General features: G+C 46.2%; 2 protein-coding genes across 2 annotated transcripts; one reads left to right on the top strand and one right to left on the bottom strand.

Moving 5' to 3' along the window:
• Window positions 1-520: 520 nt before the first annotated feature.
• adam19b (ADAM metallopeptidase domain 19b) lies at window positions 521-17552 on the top strand. Its single transcript, XM_040173806.2, has 22 exons — window positions 521-1403; window positions 1535-1647; window positions 1738-1808; window positions 7533-7611; window positions 7797-7873; window positions 9389-9590; window positions 9672-9737; window positions 10594-10665; window positions 10763-10929; window positions 11147-11231; window positions 11413-11552; window positions 11703-11880; window positions 11963-12052; window positions 12239-12434; window positions 12981-13089; window positions 13192-13408; window positions 13584-13661; window positions 15091-15199; window positions 15294-15423; window positions 15509-15590; window positions 15687-16019; window positions 16111-17552. The coding sequence occupies exons 1-22, from the start codon at window positions 1301-1303 to the stop codon at window positions 16210-16212; spliced, it is 2799 nt and encodes a 932-aa protein (XP_040029740.2). The 5' UTR covers window positions 521-1300; the 3' UTR covers window positions 16213-17552.
• A 3587-nt stretch (window positions 17553-21139) lies between these two features.
• gpr151 (G protein-coupled receptor 151) lies at window positions 21140-23324 on the bottom strand. The gene has a single exon (XM_040173868.2). It carries the CDS (start codon window positions 23113-23115, stop codon window positions 21796-21798), a length of 1320 nt encoding a protein of 439 aa, XP_040029802.1. The 5' UTR covers window positions 23116-23324; the 3' UTR covers window positions 21140-21795.
• Window positions 23325-23733: the final 409 nt, after the last annotated feature.

Here is a 23733-nt window from a genome sequence, read left to right as displayed (position 1 = left end):
GAACTATGGTGTAGAAAAACACGTTCTGATTGTAGAAGCTCTTATCTTAATGACATTAACTGAAACCAGATGGACCAGTGACGACACACACAATCACTCGACAAATGGCCTTACAGCAGGGAGCTATCTCGGTAACCAGAACACGTTGAGGCAAGTGGTGCGGTTATTTAAAGGGGGCATGTGGTTCCATGCGGGGCCTAAACTTAATCCTGGTCTGTAAAAAAAACAAACCACAACATCAGTGAAGTTGTCCTTCAATATCTTTTTAAATGACTGCTGTATGTCCTGAATCGTAGCGTAGCAAGCGGCTTTTGTATGAGGTTGTTCATTACGAGCAAGCGAGTTGGGGGGAAATGATAATGTAGGCCGGGACATCTACTAAAAAAGATCCACAGAACAAAGTGATTCCAACATTGCTGCAAGGCCACTAAGCTGAAACAGCTGAGTAATAACCACCGATTCTAATCATTCAAAAGGTGATATTTAGATTTATTTATTTTTCATAAAATATATATTTTTCTTTTTGTTAACATTCTGCCAACGTTGAGGAAATGCAACGTTCAACACTGTACTCTGTTCCACACGATCGTGTTTTTATTTCTCATGAAGTCATGAAAACTTACATCAGGGTTTTCTCGACTTAAAATCCGAGACCACAAATTTACAGACATTTTGCGTCATTTCATACGATTTAGAAATTGACCATGCAGGCAATGTGTGCAAAATGACCTTTGTAATATGGTAAACGAGTTATCCGCCGTCCTTGGAGCTTGAAGCAATGACTAAAAGTCGGTCTTTAATTTATTTTTCACGTCTCTTGTTAATGATAAAACAAAACCTTCAGCTTGTAGAGTGAATAATGGCGTATTTTTCATTATCGAATGATTAGAAAGTTATTAGGTTATTTTACCCCCCCCCCCCCCCCCCCCCCCAAAAAAAAGCGAGCCATAAAGCGAGTGGTTCCGCATCGTCTCTGGCTCATCGGGACCCCAGCGTCCATCACTCGGACCCTTTTCACCCCCCGTCGTTCTTATCTCGCCTCACCTCCGCCGCTCGCGAGCTCAAGCGCGCCCCCCCTCCTCCTCCTCCCTTCCTCCTCCCTTCGCGTGCGCGCGAGTAATGATGATGAAAGGGGAGTGGTCGAGAGCGAGAAAGGGGACGATGCGCCCAAACGAGCGGCCCGTCGCGATGTCCCACCGGTGGCGCCCCCGCGTCAACCCGCCCAGAAGCAGCCGAGGGGCGTCCGTCGCACGTTCGCGTCTCAGTTTGGCGGATTGATACGGAGCCGCTCGTCGTTAGGATGCGTCCAGGGGCGCTTGCCGCCGCCGCGCAGCCCTCTCTGGGGCTGCTGTGTCTCGTGGTTCTCCTCCGCGGTGCCGGAGCCGCCGCTCCATCGGAAGGCGGTGAGTCAGATGGCATGCGGGAGGAGGGGGGGGGAAGAGGGAGGGGGAATGCAATAGGTCGTTTAAGTGCATGTCCCAACAAATGGGGGATTTCAAATGTATCCCTCGTTTCTCTTTGTGTTTTTCATCAGGAGGAAATAAGCAGGGTTCCCCGAGGAGCATCCTTGATCACGTACACAGTTATGAGATTACTTATCCCACATGGCTGCATCCTCACAGACACAGGAGGTCCGACAGCAACGAGGCGAGTCCGTAATAAAAAAAAAAGAAAACCGCCACAGATCTATATGTGAGCAAGCTTCACAACTTCCTGAAATATCTTTTTCCCCTCCAGCATCCTGCAGAGGCTCAGGTTCTGCTCTCAGCGGAGGGCCGGGAGCTCAAACTCCACCTGGAGAGAAACGAGTGAGTGATCTAACATTCAACTAGTAATGTGTCCGGAAGCTTTTTTCTGTGCAGTTGAGCGTTCCCAGGAGCAGGTATTAAAATGAGACGAAATAATTGCTTATTCAAGTAGTCCCTTCAATCAATCAATGTTTGCGAATATCCAACTCTGAGCCGTGTACAGTATTCTTAGACGACCACACGGCGCCCCGACTCGCCCCCGTGGATTCGACCAGATGTTAGCTGTCACATAGTACATTTATAAGGTCAGTGGCCTGCTGGCTGCAGAGAGGGGGATGATGGGAGCAAAGGAAGGTGATGGGGGTTCTCTTTTTTGACGACAGCAGGGTTGACACCCGATCCGCTTGCCTTGGGCAAACAGGAAGTGAGACTCTGCGTCTGCATTTAACATCCTGCAACGTGATGGAGACGTTCCTGTCCGGCCACAATGGGATGGTGACGGGAAGCATCCATCTCGTTTACCGGGACAGAGGCCGCTCGGTGGTGACTGCCGGGCCGTGGTTTATCACTTGGGTTTGGGCCAGCGCGCACACGCGCAAGAGGACATTAGAAATGGAGTCCATTATTTAACTTCATCGGTATTCTCTCTCTCCGTTGCTCGGTCACTCGTAGAGGGACAAGCATTAACGAACCGGGACTCCGCTGTGTCTGACTGACCGTCCCCTGAGGGATTTCCCCCCACCCCCCCAAAACTCCCCCTGCTCTCCCTTCCCAGCAGGTGGTCACACTGTCAGATTGCCTCCTGGGCAAGGAATTTTAATCAATCACACACAGTGTTTGTCAGAGTGTGTGTGTGTGTGTGTGTGTCGGTCTGCATGCGATTCAAAGGAGACAAGGACAGGGGAAGACCAAGTCACGAGAAAGACAAAGATATTTTGAAACCCTTTTGTACAATTTCCCAACTGTTTCCTGGAACAGGAAAGGTGCACAATTTGTACACTTGGCCAATCGCTTCTGCTACAGCTTCAGTGGGAAAGGATTGAGGTGATGTGCAAAGTCATGTATTTGTCATGTGCACCACAAATGATCAATCAAGTCAAATTGTAGCGCAGAAGTTAAAGTGCAGGCATTAAAAATAGCAAATCAAATATTATTTTAAGGGAAATAAATGTAGAAATTAAACTGTTGATTGTTATAAATCATACAAAAGGAGTTGGGAACATGGGAAAAGGAGGGCAATTGATTTAGGTGTTTGTTCCAATTCATTCATTCAGTTACTGGATGTAGCTTGTTTGGGAAAAGGAAATGTGCAATTTGGTAGATTTTATGAAATTTACTGTTTGACTAACATACTACGTTTTTAATTAGTCCGCCCTTTTCACCATTTCACCCAATTTTGAAAGAATGGAGAATGCGTTTTATGAGTCAAGACTTTTAATTAAATAGTTTAGTCATTTTTATGGGCTTTTTTATTTTTTAAACATTGTACTATGAAGTTCACCCCACCCCCCCCCCCCCTCCCCTCCCCAACCCTCTTCACGCAGCGACCACAAAATGGTTTTCCGGCATGCAAAGACAGAGGATCTCTTTGACTACCCGTTAGTTAATTCTGAGGCTCACCATTTTACATTTTGCCACCAGCCGCTCTCTCTAAGGCTGAACGGCAAGTCCCAGACTGGGTCACTATTTTCCTTTCTTTTAAATGTATCCTCTGTTCGCAATTAATGGTGAGAAGAAACCAGTAGTTTGTATCACTGAAGATTTATGTGTGATTTTGGAGAAATGCCAGAGAAAATGTCGCCGGTGTCCGGCTCTCGTGTCCTGGCTGCTCCTTCTTGTCCCCATTGCCCCGACCACTGTAACCCCGGCGGTCAGCAGATAAGGGAGGACCCAAACCAGCCGTGAGATCATCTCAATCTCGTCTTTCTGTTCATTCTCCCGCATTTTAAATCCATTTTTCTTGCCCTTTAACTTTTAATTCCAGTCCTCTTCAAGTGCTCTTCACATAATGTAACGCTTACTCAGAACCTGGAGAAAGACACAGCCGTGAATATCTGCGGGCATCGGTTCTCCCGGAGGCTGGAGCACGGACTCAATCCATTTATACCCCCCCCCCCCCTCTTCCCTCTCGTCAACGTGCACGTGTGTGTCTGCCAGAGCTTTTATCGTAATGAAAGGCAAAGGTGCTCCCGGAAAGGGTTGATTTGGTTAAGAGCCAGGCGGCGGGCCGTTGTGCTGACTCAGGAGTGCAGGAAAGAGTGAGAGACAGAGAAGAGAGGAAGGAAATGGTGCAAGAAAGTGAGTGATGGGCCGTAGGAGAAGAGGTCGAGGGGGGGGAAAGTTGAGGAAAAGCGGGCGACACTCGTGGTCAGTTTGGCTGTGAGCAAACGTGGGTTCAGACTTGAATCGTGTCAATGCTCTTGCTTCCACCTCTGCTTGGCTTTCTCTGTTCTTCTGTTTTAATGCCCTTCCTGCACATCAAGTGCATGAACCTAAATGGTCAGGAAACGCTGGTTCCTCCCCTTCCCTTCCTCCACACCTCGTACGTCTTCCACTGTCCACTCGAAAAAGCGAGCACCCCATTTCTTCCCATTCTGGTCCTCACCTCGTCCGATATTCCCCCGGGCTCTGGAGCTGATATGCGTCTCCCACGCGCTCCCTCCGCGGTCAGGGTTCAGGAGACCGGGGCCACACGCAGACAGACAACACACATACAAACACGCCTTGTACACACATGCACCCGGCGGCAGCAGCAGCCGCCCTAAGAAACACAAACAAGGCTGAAAGCTCAGACCTGATGGATCACAGGTCTGGGGAGCGGAGAGCAGGGACGGATTCTCCTTGTCCTCGCTTCTATGTTTAGTCTCACAGTGGCTCGGCCGTGTGTCTGCTTTGATGCCTTAATGTAGGTCTCCACACACACACACACACACACACACACACACACACACAGGACTCCGCACCGCAGTGCGTTGGCCTCCCTGTGCAATAAAAGCCTCTTCATCATATGTTGCAGAGCGGTAATTTGACTTTGCGGCGCCTATCATCCCCCCTCCCCCCCGTGCGGTGATGTCATCTGATCCTATGAGAGAATGCGACCCACTGACCCTAATGCATTACCCCACGTCCACTCCTCCTCTCTACCCCCTTCACTATCTCCAAAGTACATTAGCATTACTCCCCCCAACCCCTTCCCTCCCCTCACGGGGCTGAACCAAGCCTTTGTCTCAGCCTCACCGCCAGACCGGCCTGATTCAACCAGTGTTGCGCTCCTCAATCACAGCTTCTGCCTAGACACTGGGAGACGTCCAAGATTCGTTGGTGGAGCTCTCCCGCTGCCACGCAGCGCTGTTGGTGTTCATTTGAAAGCTCTCGCAGCCTTTGACAGAATGCAAATAGACTCAAAAGTTGACTTTTGGCAATGGGACAAACTGTAAATATGAAACCACTGCCGGCAGCAGCTTAGCATTGAGACTGGAGAAGGGGGAACCCGGCCAGCTTCTCCTAACAGCACCTCTAAAGCCGAGTAACCACATGTGTGTTTAATCATTGAAAACACTTTAGTATAAACTCAATCCTTTGTGGATTGTAGGGGGTTATGTCCAGCTGACGGTCGCTTTATATTTTTCCTACAGACCTGAGAGTGATCCCAAACGACTCCCAGCAGGATGTTCACAAATTGGTCAAATCCCAATGATCAGTTGTTGAAAGTTCCTCCCACAAACACAAAAACAGTTTGTAGGTTTGTAGCGATGAACTCCCTTTTGCTTCGGGTGCGTTGCAGTTGTCCCCTTCGTCTTTATGACCTGAACTATGTGTTATACTTCTTTTGATTCTACTTCTGACACTGATGCGTCAAATTGAAACTACACAGTTTGCCCGCAATACAACAGGTTATTTTGGTTGATTCATACGGTTGTTTCTTCATGTCAGATGAGAGACGCTTTGTTTCATCTTCCAATTCCACTAGTTCTTTATAGTGTAATTAAACCACCAGTTGGCACAAGTCCAGTGGCTTTGGCCTTAAAAAGTGGTGTCAAAGTAGTTTCTTTTATTGGCTAATAAATTACTAATAAAGGGAAAAAACGATACAAATTGAGCCGATATTATGCTTTCGGTAGTGACAGTGGCTTTGTTAGTTGCATACATGTCATACGTGTGCGTGTATGGTCTGTGGGAGTGCTCATGTGTCTGCTCGTAGAAGAGGAGATGGTTCCTGTGTTTAGCAGTGTGGTAAAGCTCAAACAATCCGCAGCCACTCTGCCATTATTCTGCCTCTGAAAGCGACAGAGAGGGCGACACGGAATTGAGCAGTGCATGATGGGAATATTCGGGGAGTTGAAGGAGCAGGAAAACCAGAGGAAGGCTAGATATAAATGCGGATAGAAGGTCAAAAGGGTGACATCAGCCGGATGCATTACCGCTGACTGATCATTTTTAAGCCCCCCAACCCCCAATCTGTTAAAGGACAAAGCAGACTTATTCCGTCTTTGTATTGCTCTGTGGCTGATTTGATCAACAGGCTGTCATTGTTTCAAGAGGCTTGTCTCCTCCGGGGCCTCTGACGGAGGAGAAAAGAAAAATCCACATCATCCCTCCATCTGTCTTCATTATCCTCTAAAGGAACAGTGGGACATTTTGAAGAACGCGCTCATAATCACTTCCATGCCGAGAGTTAGACGAGAAGATCAATGTCCCTATCATGCATGTGTGCTATATATACAGCTACAGTATCTGATTAGCTTAGCATGAATACTTGAGACGAGGGCGAGGAAAAGAAGGCCATCCATCAGTAAGCTCATTGTTTCCATCAGTAAGCTGTGTTGTTTGACACAATATCTCATTTCTAAGAGTCACTGAAGCCAGTGCCAGGCTGGAAAATTCACCCATTCTTTATGCTATGCTAAGCTAAGCTAGCCATCCCTTGCCTTCCTGTGACTGGTGTTGATCTTCTAATCAAACTTCATGACAAAAAAGAGCAAATTAGCACTTTCTTCCTATTTAACTTCATCCCACTGATTTGCACTAATTCTATTTGAAAAAGGTGAAAGCATAATACATAGCTGCTACGCTGAGGTGAAGCCATAAGCCGGCTAAAATGGAGAAGTCTTAGTGGGACATTTTCTATCTCGTGTTTGAGACTCAAGTCGAGCCCAGTCAGCACCAGTAGATACGTGGCGGTTTCTCTGGATCTTTATTCTATTGCAGTTACAGTCCTTTGATGGACCTCAGCTTGACCGTAGGGGGAGATTTAGCAAGACGCAGCCAAAGAAAACCAGCTGTGGGACAGGCAGAGTTTATGAATGAAAACAGGAAGAATGGATTGAGACAGAGCTGGAAGGAAAAGACAGGAAAACAAGCATCTGTTCGGGATGTAAATATTGGGCCAGTCGGTTGACAGAGTCTGAAGATACTCACTCAATCACACAGGCAGATGGAGAATAAGAGGAATGTACTGTTTTTCCATAATAAATTGATGTTTCTCTTGGTTTGTGTACGTTATCCTGATTTATCAGCCTCTCCTGCACAATCTGTATTGTATTCGAGATCCGGTAAGAATCTTTGTGTAAAACTTTAAAGCAGTCTGGTTTTGTCTCTTATCAGAGTGAATGTTTTATGAGCTGTGGGCTGCTGGAGAAAATCAGTCTTCTTCTATCTTCTCTGTGGTTCCAAGCCTTAACTTTGTACATTTCCCACCATATTTCCGCTCTTTCAGTAGATTGAACATTTGATGGCATACATCATCTTGCAAATTGCCTCTGAGTTTTTGCAATGTTCCACCAGGCAGCTGTTGGCCCCTGGATATCAGGAGATCTGGTACAGTCCCGATGGAGCCCGCAGATCCTCCTCTCCTGCCACCACTGTAAGTCCATCAGGCAATCCGGCGCTCTTAAAAAGCAGTGGGAAGCTGTGAGTGATCACAGTAGAGAAATGAATACAAGCAGTAGTAGTTTAGAGGCTAACGGGCAGTGTAGATACAACATCACATCCGATGCTTGTATAACAAGGTCTTCTGGTTGGAGCTTTTAAAGTTCTTTTGTGTTACAGGGACACTGTTTCTACCATGGGGAGGTTCAGGGCATGAAAGGATCAAGCGTTGCTGTTAGCACATGCTCAGGAATCAGGTAAGTTAAAACTGCACCTCAAGCTGTTTTTATACAGTTTTCAAATATTTAGAGTTGGTCCCAGTGGTGAATGTTGAAAGTTTCTTAGAAGTTACCTCAGCAAAGCAGTAGAAGAGCCACAAGGAACAGAGCCAAGAGGAACGTTTTCCCAACACAGCGCTGCAGAAATAAATTGTGTTCAATGTGCTTGTTCAGTGATTTAACACTTCGAGCTCCGTTCATGCTAATTTTAGCTAATCAGTTTTTTTCCAACTGACTGTCAAACATTTGTGCCAGAAAAACAGAATTAATGGACACAGAGTGATTTGTAACCTGTCTAAACAACACACATAAATTCATGTTACTGTTCAACATTTCCTGTTTTGGTTAATTTGCCAAAAGCAATACAGACATGTGTCCAAATGTTTGTTAGTACTTTTCTTGGCCCTGATCAACACTATCTTCATGTAAAAAGACGATTAGAAAGCATTTGCTTATCGGAAATTGTGCAGATAAATTCGCAGAAAGATGGTTCCTCTTGAACACAACCTTTTGAGAAATCAGGTTACTGCCAAATTATTATTTTTTAAGTCTAAACAAAAACTGCATACAGTACAAGGCACATTTGGACACATTTCCTCATTCGATTCAATGAGAAAGTGTGACTGGTACTGTACAGAGAGCTCAGCACAGCTCTTCCCTAAGCCCCTTATTACCCGTTGGCTCTCAGAGATAATACCTAGATAGTTTCTGAACAGGATTTCGTAGATGAAAAGAGCCTGCAGCCTGCACAACAGTCCAGCCTGTGATCAAGCCGTGGGCGAGTAGATAAGGTGACAGGAAACAGTTGTGTGCAGTTCAGTAGGTTAATAGGTCGTGGGCTCGGGAGCTGGTTCATTGAGTCCACCTCAGTATGGAGATCCTGTGTTTCCTCCGGCCGGCGATCCAATGGGGCTGAGCTTTCCTGCTGGAAGCACCTTGAGCAGTGGAGCAGCTGGAAAGCGCTGACAGAAATCACAGCCACATGTGTGTTTCCGTGGGTTCATTGCTCTGCATCCAGAGACTGAATGAAATGCAAATGAAGATTCTCTGGAGAAATGCAAATGCAGCACTAGAGACATTGACACGTGGGTGTCTGACCTCAGACAGATGTTTGCTACAGCTGCTGGACCACATGCTGCGTGCGTGCTCGCGTGTTTGTGTATCCACATCGGCATTTATGAGGGGGAAGTCAAAAGGCCGTGTATCGCTCTGTCTGCCATAGCTGAATTTAATTCATGAGCAGCAGTAAATAGCTGGTGAAACGTATCTGTACTCCACCCATCAGTAAAACCACCACAGCACATAAAAAGAATCCCAGTCTGACTCTCAGCCGCGTATCTAATACCCATTCTCTCGGTTTAACAATGCAATAAAGGATTTCTGTTGGAAAGTATATACAATTCCACAGCATACGACAGACCGGATCATCGACCCACATTGATTTCCCCGAGTCATGATTGGACGGAACAAATTGGCTGCGTCTTGTTTCCCCAGAGGACTGATTTCTCTGAACACAAGCGTCAGCTACCTGATTGAGCCTCTTCCCGTTTCCACGGGTGCACAGCAGCACGCTGTGTTCAGAGCCGAGAGTCTCCATCTACCCGGAGGTAGCTGCCCGCATCACCGTGGCAACGAGGAGCGCGAGGAGGGGCTTAACGACTTCATCCATGGAATGATGTCTCCTCGGAGCGCCAGGGTGAGTAGGGACCGGACAAAGGACGAAACCCAGGTCTACACAAACCACAACGAGGTTGTCGTTGACGTATTCTGTCTTCAGGAAAAAAGGGACGTGAGCCAGAATATGAAGTACGTGGAGCTGCTGATAGTTGCAGACAAGGCTGCGGTGAGGATTCAATTCTGTCATGTTTGGCCATTTCTTAAGCCAAGCCGGGAAATAAAAATGACGCATGTGCGAGGCCTAATATCATGAGAACATGATAGCACCCACCCACGCTGTAGGAAGGTGTGAACTGTTTTCGGTGTCCGTATCTTGTCTCTCACTGTGTGGCGTTTTCCACCAGCTGGGACTGGCTTCAACCCCCTTGTGGCCCTCAGATACAGTATAAGTCGGCTGCACGGATGTATTTTTAAACGTTACGAGCTATTTATTTGGAACAGAAGTTGTTCAAGTCAGGACTATAAAGAAATGAATAGAATACGTCAGTAAATTGCACCCATTTCATTTTGAGGAAGTTGTAGTAAACATCAAGATCTGAATAACATCCTGTTTTGTCACCTAAACTCCCCTTTTGAGGTTTAATAAGAAAAGGTGTGGGTGCAGTGTTTCCCACAGATCCAACGTCAATGTGTGGGGGCTGACTAGGGGGGGGGGGGGGGCAGTAAATTCAAAACTTCATGCCTATACAAACATCGTACTAAAACACACATCACTAGATAGAACTATACACAATTTACACTATATACAACTCCCATAGCTGTAGTACACATTTCACTATACTACATGTTGTTACAGCCTACAACATGCGCAAAGTCTGCAACTTCTCTGTCAGAACAACGGAGGGAATGCAGCTGAACGAATACGCTGCGTGATTTAATTAGAGTTCAAAAAAAAAAAATACACCAAGCGCAATGTGCGGCGGCCGGTGTTGAATCTGTGGCGCGCCGCCACAAACGTGTCTGTGTGGGAAACACTGGGGTGTGTCTGTTCCTGTGTCTCATGTGATTTATGCCGTTTGCAGTTTGAGAAGCATGGGAGTAGTCTCCAGAAGACCAAACTGAAACTACTGGAGGCAGCCAACTTGGTTGACAAGGTAGGATCGGATGCAGAACATGAAAGTCACAAACAGACAGATTCATCCCACCCGTGTCGAGTAGAAACGGCCAGTGAGACCTTTCTTGTCCTCGCAGTACTACAAGGCGTTGAGCATCCGCGTGGCGTTGATCGGCCTGGAGGTTTGGACCAGCCAGGACATGATCAGCGTTTCCGACAACCCTCACAGCACTCTGGCAGCGTTCCTGTCCTGGAGAGGAAAGCAGCTCCGTACGCTCCCCAACGACAACGCTCAACTCGTCACGTCAGTGTTTGTCTCTGCCGCTAATCTCCCCATCAGTCATTCTGCACCTTCTCCAACGCTAGAGTCCCACCTATCACCTCTTAGCCTCTGGTCCCCCTGGGGTCCGACCTCTCAATTGATTTCTCTATGCACTGCGAGGCTGTAACTATCAGCAGCTGTAACCCGCTGGGCCGTCGTCCAACTGGAACTAATCACCAGTAGCGTTTTGTGTCAACAGGGGGAGGGACTTCCAAGGGACCATCATCGGGCTGGCCCCTCTCAAAGCCATGTGCTCCGACTACCAGTCCGGTGGAGTGAACGCGGTGAGAGACAAAAGTCTTAAGAAAGTTGGAGTAAATATTGAGACTGGTCGGTCAAAAATACCTTACACAATTAGCCGTGTACTTTGGGTTTGTATTGTGGGAGGACAGCATGAATACAGAAATATCACTTCTCCAAATTCTATTTTCACTTACCTCCTCAAACTATTTTTTTTGGGAATAGGACCACTCTGAGTTAGCTGTGGGTGTGGCTGCCACCATGGCACACGAGATGGGCCACAATTTCGGCATGAGCCACGACAGTACAGGCTGCTGCCAGGCGAAGGCCGAAGACGGAGGTTGCATCATGGCTGCTGCTACTGGGTACGACACGCAAGGGTTGATGTCCTCCACCCAAACCGACGGCCGCTATTAAACCAATTGGGCGGAGAGGAACGGAAGATTTGAAAGTTGACATTCGATCACGATAAAGTCTGCATTATGTGTTTGTCCGTCTTCCTCGTCACAAACCAGGCATCCATTTCCTCGTGTTTTCAACGGTTGCAACCTGAAGGAGCTTAAGAGCTACCTGAACTCTGGGGGAGGGAAGTGTCTCTTCAACCTGCCGAACACCAGATCCATGTATGGGGGGCAGCGCTGCGGCAACGGTTACCTGGAGGATGGAGAAGAATGTGACTGTGGAGAAGAAGAGGTGCGTTGGTGCCCCCTAAATGTTTGCCGTATGTATTTCCCCTGCATGCTTTTGGACTGCGGACTTTACGCTCTCTTTGCAGGAGTGCACGAGTCTCTGCTGTAACGCCAACAACTGCACTCTGAAAGCCGGAGCCGAGTGTGCCCATGGCGTCTGCTGTCATGACTGCAAGGTAATAACCATCATCAAACTTTCACAATCATCCCCTGATGGACGCGTCCCCTGGACTAATAGTCAGTTTTAAGACGAACATTTCAGCAATTTGGACTAAAGCTCTGATTCTGCCTTTTGTAAATCTTGACATCCTCCTCCTCTGTGTGCCTCCTAACCATTCTTCCTCCTCTTCCTCTGTGTCCAGTTGAAAAGCCCAGGTGTTCTTTGCCGTGCGCCCTCCGGCTCGTGTGATCTGCCAGAATACTGTGACGGGAAAGCGGAGTCTTGTCCTGCTAATTTCTATTTGGTGGACGGTACGTCGTGTGCAGCTGGGCGGGCCTACTGTTACACCGGCATGTGTCTGACCCTGGAGCAGCAGTGTCGCTCCCTCTGGGGACAAGGTGGGTAAACTGGATGCTTTTGTATTTCGTAAATGTATATGTTGATCACATGCAGCATAGACAGCGTGCAGAGATTGGTGTACACTTTATTGGATACACCTGAAGCTACTGCTCTCAGATTGCAAATTAAGACAAATTCTTGCAATATTCCATAAAATCAATTATCAGTTTCCAAGAGTGTAGAGAGATAATCCGTTTAAATGTGAGTAAATGCATATAACTTATGAACATGCGCAGCATTTCAGCCATCAAATAATCTCATATTTGATCTTTAAAGAACTTTAAAGTTCGAGATGCGCCTCACCGGCTCACAGGACTAGAGGTTGTTATTGGACAGCGTCCATATTCACGTTGCGACAGAGCTTCCCTGGAGAGCCTTTGTAGTACCGCAGGAGCAATACTGCAGTAAGGGATGCCATCTGGTCTCCATCAGGTGGTCGCAATACACGCTGTTATTGTGAGTGTGTGTGTGTGTGTGTGTGTGTGTGTGTGTGGGTGCAGACCAATTCATGTGTTTCTGTGCACTTTCTTCCCTTCCGATCACAGATGGCCGCTCGGCCCCTGACCTGTGTTTTAAGAAGGTAAACGAAGCCGGAGACATGTACGGGAACTGTGGCAAAGATCTGTTTGGGAAGTACAGGAGCTGCAAGGAAAGGTGACGATCTGAAAAGAAGTGTTCAACCCTCACATTTTCTTTTACCCACATTTCCCGACAATCACCAAAATCTCAATGGCCTTTTTTTATTGTCTCTGCCAGGGATGCCCCATGTGGGAAAATCCAGTGTTTATCCTCGGTCTCAAAGCCCATTGCGAACAGCGCTGTGCGCATAGAAACCACCGTCACCGCGGGCAACAAGAAGATCCAGTGCTTGGGAACACACGTGTACATGCCTGGGCAGGGGGAGGAGAAGGGGCAGGGGGACACTCTGGACCCAGGCCTGGTCATGACAGGCACCAAGTGTGCCGTGGACTCGGTGAGATTTACTAGATGGAATTCAGCGCTGTGGCAGAGAGCTTTAGATCTCTGATATGTTGGTTTGTCAACCACCTACCCTAGTTGTTCATAAAGAAAGCTGTACCTCTTAAAGGAAGAACTTGATTCGTTAACCCCTCATCGCCGACTCTCATCCTCATCACTCCTTTCAACAGCTTTGCTTCAACGGGGAATGCCGCAATGCATCTTTCCTCAGAGCTGATGAGTGCAATAGCAAGTGCAATGGGCACGGGGTAAGTTTCTATGTGTGTGTGTGTGTGTATGTAAGGCAGCTGGAAATGTGAATTTCTAAAGAGTGTGTTGAAGATTTGGCTGCCAGCCCACTAATATGAAAAAGCTTGGCTGTTGTGCTGGAATTATTTTTATATTTTATACAAAGTAGCAATACATGAAAGCAGAAATACTCCAGTAAAAGTGATGGATCCTAAATCTTTCTGAAAAAGAGTTTTATTTGATTATTCTCAAATGCAGCTTGTTACATGTCACCCCTAAACTTCACCTTTCCATTTGAAATGAACTTGACACACTTTGCTTTGCGTTCCTATGTTTCATTCATTACCAAACCCACATGGCAATGTAATGAAGTACCGTATTTTCCGCACTATAAAGCGCACTTAAAAGCGCACTTTGAAGAGCACTTATATATATATATATATATATATATATATATATATAGAAGAGCGCCTTATATATGGATCAGTTGTTTAATCGGTTGATCCATACTGGTTGTACACGGCGCTCAAGGCGCTCTGCCAAACATGCCAAAGCTCGGTCTACGGCGGCGAGATGCTGAGCGGCGCTCAAGCGTGTGAGATATGGAGCTTGTTTCACGGAGCGTCGGAGAAACAAAGCTGTCGTTCTTGCCGAGCACTTCATGAGATTAAAGAGCGAGAGACGGTGCCCTTTTCTCTACAGTAGCTGAACCATCTTAACGGGGAAATAAGTTATTCTAAAAGCTGGCGCATGCTTCTGCGTCGTTGTGTCGATGCACTCGTTTCAATTCATGGTTCTAAAGTCTTGCGTGTGTTGCAGAGCAATTCACCGCCAGAACAACAGGTGGAGTAACGTGTTTTTGTCGAAGATGACCTAGAGTCACGTCTTTGTGTGTGGAAGTTTCTTTCATTTGTTTATTTATTATATATCATATCTTTATTGCCCCGTGCATCGCCACTGCTGCTTTTCATCGCGGACACATTTGTCCCGTGTTTTCCTCCACAACTTTGTGCACCTCTCGACCGGCAAACCGACGTTTGCAGAGATCTCCCTCCGTGAATCGAGGCCATCCGCGCGTCCTTATAGTCCGCCAATGACGGGTTGTATATGCGGTCATATTTACGCATTTCTTCCGACAAAAGTTCTTCAATCTGATCCGTTCTCTCGTAAACATTCTTCGTTTTAATATTGTATTATTGTGCTATGAACCTCGCAGCATCGATCGGACCCTGAAAGCACAGTCTCCACGTCCCCGTCCACCCGCCCAGACGTCAAACGTTTGACGGCAGTATCTGATGCGCCTTACAATCCGGTGCGCCCTATATATGAAACATGTTCTAAAATAGGTCATTCATTGAAGGTGCGCCTTATAATCCGGTGCGCCTTATAGTGCGGAAAATACGGTAATTCTTTGTTGCAATCTTAATGTGTAATATGTTATTTTGCCAGCTGTGCAACAACAACCACAACTGCCACTGTGACGCAGGCTGGGCTCCCCCTCTGTGTGTCCAGAAGGGTTCTGGTGGGAGTGTAGACAGTGGACCTGTCGTCATCCACAGTGAGACATTTCATTATATATATGTACTGATACACTAGTCAGAGTATGTCTTTGAAAATATATAATTTTATTGTATAAATTCTATTGCCAACAGGCAATCTCCTTCCAGTCCTGGTGGTCCTTCCCCTGGTTCTCTTTGTGATTTTGTCTGCCGTTGCACTGTGGTGCTGCTACAGACATAAACTCCACCCTGGGAAGACCTCTGCTCCACCTCCAATGCCAAGGTATGACATTCTGAAGGGTAAAATACCGATCCTCTGCGTAAATGTGAATGTGTAAATACTTTTCTATTTGTGTTTTAACCCTCAGTTCTTCAGTCTCGGCCAACAGCCATGTGAGCGGTCATGCAAACCCAATATTCTTGCTGAAGAAACAACACTCAGACGACCTGGTAAAGAGGTTTCACACGGCCCAGTGCCGCCATCCGCAGTTGTTTGTGATATCAGAAGAAACCGCTGAACTCTGTTATGGTTGCATCCTTCCCCAGGGGAAACCATCTCCACGTCCGAGTCCGTCTTGCTCAACTCGTCTTGCTATTGTGCCTCCGGCGGTGAAGCCTCCTGCCGTACCTGCGTATGCTGCGGAGCAGAAAGGCCAAACAGCCCGGGCCCAGATTCAGCCTGGAGTTGGACAAAACTCTCCTGCGAGTTACACTCCACCTTCGGTTAATTCGGCAAAGCTCACCAAGCTGAGACCAAACCCGCCCCCTCCACCGCCTACAGGACGCCCGCCTGTACCGTCCCAGTCGGTAGCATCCAAGCTCCGACCGGACCCCCCGACCAGACCCCCACCGCCGTGTCCTTTAAACAAACCATCAGGAGTGAGTATGTTTGTACGTGGTTGAACAAAGCCGATTCTGCTGCAGTTTAGTCGGTGTGGTAAAGTGATTTTACTCTGATTTGTTATTTCAGGAACAGCAACGAATGAAAGGCCTGCAGGTTACCACCAACGCCCTGCAAAGAGGCAAAGCTGCTTTAGCGCCATCTGCTGGACAGAAAAAATCAAATGGGTAATTTATCTGGTGGCATTTTGCAACGTCAAGATGTACAAACTCCTTGTTAACTCGTTTTAAACGAACTTTTTTATTAAAAAAAAAAACGGAAACTGTAGTCTATGATGTAAACCTGACTCTGGGGTTTACTTTACACTCATGTATTGTAGAAGGATTCTGATTTTGAATCAGCAAGTCAGAATGCATATCACAAAAAGTACATTTTAAGTCTTAAATCTTTTCAGATTTATACTTTGTTAGCTCTGTCAGCTTTCAGAACTTGACTCAGAAACCCTATGAACTATTTCCCCTAAATTCAATGGAAATGTGAAGTTGTTCCACGGGTTGCGCAGTGTTGAAAAACTGCTCTGGGAGTATTTATTTGCAAAGGAAAGTTCCTGTTTACAATGTTGCTTGTGTACTAGACATGGCGTGTCTTTAAGAGCATCAGCTGTGGAGTGATATCTTATATTAAGAAAAGATGTCACTCTTGAAGTGCTTGCGCTTCTTATGTGTGAATGAGAATGGGATTTTAACTGGACCAAATGGGACCAGTAAAAGCCCTACATGCATGCTGGCATACGCTTATGACGAGAGATGTACTGTACACCTGATATGTAGCAGGTCATTTTGGGGTTGTGTCTGTTTGTTTTGATTTGGGTTTTTTATACTGTTGTGGTCTTGCACTTTGAGCAATCATTTTAGTGTGAAATACTGCAGAAGGCGAGTATTTGATGAAGATTGTGTGTGACGCATCACTTTCCCGCACTGTTTTTTACTTTGGCCATTTACTATTAGTCATGAATTCCTCTTTGTTCATGCCAACCATTCAAATATACTCACATTGGTGCAAAAATGCATTGCATTGCATTGGTGCAATAAATATGAGCCATGGTTTTAACTACAGGTGTCAGTTAAACATCAAAATGTCAGTATACAATTATTGTAATGATTATGTTCATAACCCTATGTTACTAAAAAATGTTCTGGGGGAGTTTCCTTGTGACCAAAATGCTATGAAGTAACTCCTCTCTCTTAGAATAGAATATTCTATATGCCATGCTGTGTTACAGTGATATCTTTGTAAATACTTGTTTTATTTTATATTTTGCTCTGTCAGCTGCCATGTGTTACTTTATCAGATCTATGCAAACGCTGGCACTGTGTAACATTGTGTCTTCAACTTGGATTAAAACACACAGGGAAATAATAAAGTATACATTTTAAATGATTGTGGTTTGTCAATACTTGTAATCTTGTTTTAATCTGGATTATTACTTTTTTTTTGTAGATTAATGAATGAATATTGTTATTGTTTCACCTTTTAATCCAGCTCAATAAATCCTGAATTGCTGAATATTATATGGTCTTTTTGGTTTGTGTATAATATATCGCAGAATAAAATCTCAGTTAAATGTAATTTACATTCTGGCCACTTGGGGGCAGCGCAACAACCTGGAAGAACAACGTGGACAAATGACCTTATAATGTTGAGACTGTTGCTTATGTGCACCTACAGTGTACAAATAGCGCATGAGGTAGAAGTAACAGTAAAATCCATTTAGAGTCGTGTTTTTGACCACCTGAAGAATTTGTCTTTCATTCAATTGACTATTTGCTTTGTTTTAGTGTCCAACTACTGAGGTGGATATCTGACCGCTAAGATGCTGAATGGTGACCCCCCCCCCCCCCCCCCCCCCCCCCCCACTCATGCTTTACCTGCCTGTTTATACTGTGTGCAGTAGGGTGAAGGGTAACAGGTAATGTACACTGGGTTTATCACAGCTTTTCCACTTAGACTGCTACCTTAAGACTGATCCAAAGTCAACAAACAAAAGATAAGAGCCAAGAGATGCTCAAACGGTCTCTACAGGACCCTCATCATTCAAAGTAATCAATCTTCAGTTTTTACACAGATTTATTCCAATAAAAGTAGTACATTTAAATCTTCCTTGTTTTGTCGTGGGGAATTGTTGTTTGTTGGTTGTGTAGGCAGCCTTTGATGTCATAGGTAATTTCCTCTGCTTATTAAATGATCGATTACTCATCGATTGTGTATAGTTTGTTTAAATGACACCCCCTCGGAGCACTGTTGGAAATGCCGAAAGGTGCCTGCCCTTTAGTTCTCCACATCCTTCACTGAGATGAAAGCTCTCTGGTTTATTTTAATCAAAAGGCTGCTAAATACCAAGGCCAGATCCCCTGAACCAACCCTCCTCCAGCACAAACAGACGCACGCATACACGCACGCTTTCTGCTTGACTCTCTGCAGACAGCAGAGCCAGGTGATCCTGAGAGGAAGGTGTGACTCCGGCTCCATACGCACTAAGCTTTCGTTTAATACTGGGATTTGGGATTAATACTGGGACCTTATGAAAACTTGGGTCTAGAGTGGACACTCGATGTAAACTAAGGAAAAGAAGCCTGTTTTTAAAGGTAGTGTGGACATGGCCTCAGAGGGACACGCGGCCTCGGCAGCCAAAGGCTTGTGGCTTAATTGCAGCCGGCCTTTTCCGCTGAGCATAATTAGTGTCGGTTTGCATGTCACTTGCTGTGGAGTTTCATTTATTAGAGATGATAATGATGAGGTTGAGCGAGATAAAACACAGGGGTGACACCCCTGCCTCCCCTCCCAGCGGGAAGGGGGGGAGGGAGGCGCAGCCAGGAGGGCAGCGAGGAGAGGATCTCACCTGCTGAAAGGTTTCCTATAATGACCTAATTAACCCAGACTTGTCATTCCACTCGTAATGTTGATTGCCACACTCGTTAATCACCACTTTGCTCCTAATCAGTGTTTTCCTTTCTGCTGAGATTTTCTTTATCCTGAGCTTCATCAGCAGTCTCTCAGTCTCATTAGAACTTTTTTACCATTATGCTGTTTTTGGAGATGCTCTATTTTCTGCAGGAAAAACATTTACCACAAAAGTGTCCACTAGGGGCAAACGCCAGCTGATACATTAATGTACATGCATGTGCATGGAGGTTAGAGAATACTCACCCGTTGACCCACATGTCTGGTCACCTTGCACACCTCCATTCAGCATGAACACCGATTACACTCAAGTTATATTTTAGCAGAGCCGTGCTTTGCTCACAAAACTACACAGTGGCTGTGACTGAAATCAGTCCCTATTTGCAGTAATACGGTACGTTAACCTTTAGTTAGTTCTCCTGGTAAAATAGTGGTGGAACTAGTGAATCTGTATTCAGACAGTGTGATGCATTTGTCAACTGTCGTGTCTAAACAAAGAGCGAGACGTCTGTCAGCACGTCAACGTTGAAGAAGACGCAGTGGCTGAAAAAAGTTGGGATCCCAGCGAGCATGGGTTTCATTTTTAACCCACGTAGACTGGCTTATTTTCTTTTTGGAAACTTTAAAGTACCTTTTGGTAAACGATCCTGCTGCCTGGCTTATCTTAAACTTGAGGCCGACTGTGCAAAACATGTTGGTGTTTCTCCTGTATCCTTTCAGGGCGCCCAACTAAGCTGGTGCTTCCAACATTTACCCTGTTTCCCAACACCTGTTGGCCCCTACCAGCGAGTGTGAAGAGGTCTGGACGATCAGTAGATCGCACGACGGCGGATTGTAGTAGAGTGATTCTTTGCCCCATGCGTGGGAGTTAAGTATCTTAGGCTATAGTTCTCAAGTGAGGCGTGTGATTTTACTAGTCCGTCCGTTAAGTTCCGACTCTCAACCGGACTTTACATGTTAACCAAAAGAAATGAGCGGTTTAAATTAGCCTCCTCCCGAGGGTGAGGAGGTCAGACGCCCTGCAAGCAGCTTGCAGTAGAGACAGTGCTCTAAAGTGTTGAAATGAGCCAGATGAAGTGGATCAGCCATCTTTAATACCATCATTTACAGCTGTGCTTCTCCTACTGTGACCGATGTCTCGGGTGAAAGGGGCCTAAGTTAAGAAAAAGATTTGTCAGTCAATTGCTTGCCAAGTGAAAGCTCTGGGGCTGCTGAACCGCAGCTTTCCGTGTGTATATAAAATGGCAGGATTGCACCAGTTGTTTACAAGTGATTAAGACCTTTGCACCTACATATGATACAATCTCACAACTGCAGATTTACTGCTTAATTTAACTGGGCTTTAATGCCTCAGATGTCAAACAGTACCGGCTATATGTAGTGGTGCTGTGGTAACACGGTGTTTTGATGTCAGTATCACTAATGTAAAGACATACTGTTTTTTGTGGTATTCCTGTGCAAGAACCTTCAATTATTCATCTGTTTAAACACTGAAGGTTAAGACTGCAGCCCAACAATAGGTTATTTTTTCTTTTGGCTTCAGTAATTATGGCCAGGTCACAACCCGGGGGATTGATTGGGTTTTATATAGTTAAGTGTTGCTCTGATTGAGGTACTTGCCTGTGGAAATAAAAGGTCAACATAAATTATTAATGAAATGAAAATGTCACAAGGGAGTGGAGGGAGTCTAAAAATGTGTCAGGTAACTTGTCTCCATTTTCGTTTACTTTATTATTTATTACTTACACGAGTCTTAACGGTTTATCAAAGACAGACAATTTGATCCCGGATCAGCTTAGTTTCCTCCTTTTAATTGTGAGGTTTTTACCTATTGTGCGTATTCAGATCAATGCATGGAGAATTCCTTGTGAGACCAACAGATGTGAGTTTACTGACTCAACTCGGAGTTCAGACGAAAGCTCTTTACCTCTAATTAGAACCCTGGACATTATAATGGATGCCCTTCTGAAAATATATTTAATGACGTGATGGCAGCAGGAGATCATCCGCTAATGTCTGATCCATCTCATTAAGACACAACTGCAGAGGGGTGTGTGTGTGTGTGTGTGTGTGTCACACAATGACAAGAACATGAGTTCCTGAACACAGGTACATTTAAATGTTTTTTTTCTATATTAATCTCCTAATCTACATCATCTTTGACACCACAGAACAATTGTATCACACACAGGCAACATTTATAGAATTGCCTTTATTGTAAACACTGGTTATTGATGCACAATCAATACAAAATAATGTCTCACAAACACAGGGCAGAAATACACACTCACTGTTACATAAAAAACGCACTACTTCAACATCAGGAAAACCCAAAGGGTTTTCTTAAACGATGGTTGCACACAAGTAATTAATACATTTTAGGTGTTAAAATCTAAGACTTTACCGAGAGGATTGCCTGCAGCACATACCGGTGTGTCCAAGTACTTCAATATATCTGGATTTCCAATATCAATTCACACACTACTACAACTACTAAAAGTAGATATAGATTACTGTGTATTAAATTCACATTACCACCAAAAGCCACCCTGCACTAGAATTAGTTTGTATTTTTGAAGTAGTAAAAGCACAATCAAACAAACACAATAGTATATTATGTTTATCCTATATACATATGATACTTATATATTACCTGTATATCTGTATATGTATAGCCCGCTCTGGTTTTCCACTCTGATTGCACATCTTACCATTTGAACAATATAAACTCAGGTGATAGAATACAAATGATTTACGGCGCCGCACAGAGCAGCAGCCTCAATCCTTCAATCAACGGTCTGCGGATTGAAGCTGCCGCTGTATGACGATTGAATTAAGCGACCGAAGGACGGTTCAGTTATCCCCCTCTTTCTTCTGGTGCTCCCACGGCACAGGGTCATTTTCCTCTGGGTCCAATCCAGACTCCCTCTCGTGCCAGAACTGCTCCACGTCAGGCAGAACAATCCCATCTTTGAGGCTCAGCCGGTCGCCGGTGCCCTCTGCTGCTCGCTCCTGCAGGGGCTGAGCCTCTCTGCAGGGACCTCGGCCGGACCTCGACTGAAGGCTCCCCTCTCCCTCCGGCTGGCCAGAAGTCTCTGGTCTGGGGCGAGGCGATTGGAGAGATGTAGGGTTGTGAGGTCCGGGTTTTGGCTTGGCTGGAGGTTGCTTCCGCAGTGTGAGGCGCCTCCACAGCCCCCTGTAGCCCTCTCTGAACTCCTCGGAGAGCGAGAGCACGATGAGAGGGTTCACCAGGGACAGGGAGAAGGTGAGCAGCTGAGCCGAGAGCGTTAGAAGAGGGGGAAGAGAGGAGGCGAGGGGATGAGCCCCCTCGATCTCCTTCTCCGCGGCGTGACGCTCCCAAACCCACACCACCCACTGGGGGAGCCAGAGAATAGCCATGGCCACGGTCAGGCTGAACAACATCAAGGTGAGCCTCCTGGATCGGATCTGTGTGCGCAGGTTCGGAGTCTTACTGGAGCGGCGCTGGCACTGGCTGTAAGCCCTCCAGAAATACACCAGGGCGAAGCTGAGCGGCGCACAGTAAACGACCAGGGGGTACGCTTTGACGTAGACCGCCATGAAGTCCCGGGCTTCGGGGGGAACCATCAGCGTGCAAACCGGCCCGCGACTCTCTCTCCGCAGCGAGGCAAACAGCCAGTGAGGGACGGCGGCCGAGCAGGCAGACAGCCAGATGAAGAAGAACACCGCCAGGATGGAGCCCAGTCGGATGCTCACCTGCCTGTTGGGGTTGGACACGTATCGGTGGCACGCGTTGGCCATGACGGCCAGTGTGAAGCTCTTCGCTGCCATGCAGGTCTGGAGGAACCCGTTGGCCGTCTTGCAGACCAGCCAGCCCAGGTTCCAGGTGACGTTGGAGTAGGAGGCAGCCCTGAACGGGACGGTGAACAGCAGCATCAGTCCGTCGGCAAACATCAGGTTGAAGATGAGGGAGTTGATGAGGGACAGTTTGCCCCGGTGAGCGCTGGAGAACAAGATGACCATCGCGGTGAGATTACAAGCCACACCCAAGACACAGATGACTCCCAGGACAGTCGGCACCAGCACCCTCAGCTCCTCGGGGACCACGTGTGGCCGTGCGCCTCGTTCGTTGAACGACCACTTGTCGGCGGAGCTGTTCACCGCTGTCACATTGTTGCCGCTCAACTTATCCATCTTTTCCAAAATAATAGATAGTCGGCTAATATGAGAACAAACACCAGGAATAGTCACGGTTAACTAGTTAACTAGGTCGCAGGATTTAAGTGATAGCGATACTTCCAATCCTGATCTAAACCTGTCACATCAATTGCATCAGAGAAGCTATTGATTGACGGTCAATAATCACAGCAGAGCTCCAGTCTGTCCCCTGGTCTATCCCGAGACGCAATGATGCCGCTTCTGTGGCTGCTTATAAAGACGCTGTTTGATTGACAGCTGCGGTCCCCAGCAGACAAACCGTGGTGGACTGCAGCCTCTAGAGGGCAATTAGGAAAACTGATTGCATAGTGTGCACTGTATGGAGGATGAATGCATTAGATCATTTGATGGGTATTAATGTTAGTTAAGGAGGTCTTAACTTCATTAGTGCATTTTTCTTGGCGCTTGACTGTTGTTGAAATATAGTTTTTGTTTTTATGGCAAAGGATTTATTAAAATAGTTTAGTTACAGGGACTACGGGACATGTATAATCAGAAATATTCATCATTTAATACTTAAAGCACCATATGATGTTATAAACATAAGTACTAAGAACATAATAAGTCATTGATAAGCAACCAAGTGCCGAGTTG

Source organism: Gasterosteus aculeatus, chromosome 4 (genome assembly GCF_964276395.1).
Source record: "Gasterosteus aculeatus chromosome 4, fGasAcu3.hap1.1, whole genome shotgun sequence".
Lineage (NCBI taxonomy): Eukaryota > Metazoa > Chordata > Actinopteri > Perciformes > Gasterosteidae > Gasterosteus > Gasterosteus aculeatus.
Note: the sequence above shows the minus strand (reverse complement) of the source record. Positions and strands in the feature narration are given on the sequence as shown.

Excerpts from the sequence above, each read along its gene's own strand:
- adam19b (XM_040173806.2), top strand. The coding sequence starts at position 1,301 with ATGCGTCCAGGGGCGCTTGCCGCCGCCGCGCAGCCCTCTCTGGGGCTG. Across the intron at positions 11,881-11,962 it reads GTGACTGTGGAGAAGAAGAG|GAGTGCACGAGTCTCTGCTG; the intron begins GTGCGTTGGTGC and ends CTCTCTTTGCAG. Across the intron at positions 15,200-15,293 it reads TGGACCTGTCGTCATCCACA|GCAATCTCCTTCCAGTCCTG; the intron begins GTGAGACATTTC and ends TATTGCCAACAG.
- gpr151 (XM_040173868.2), bottom strand. The coding sequence starts at position 23,115 with ATGGATAAGTTGAGCGGCAACAATGTGACAGCGGTGAACAGCTCCGCC.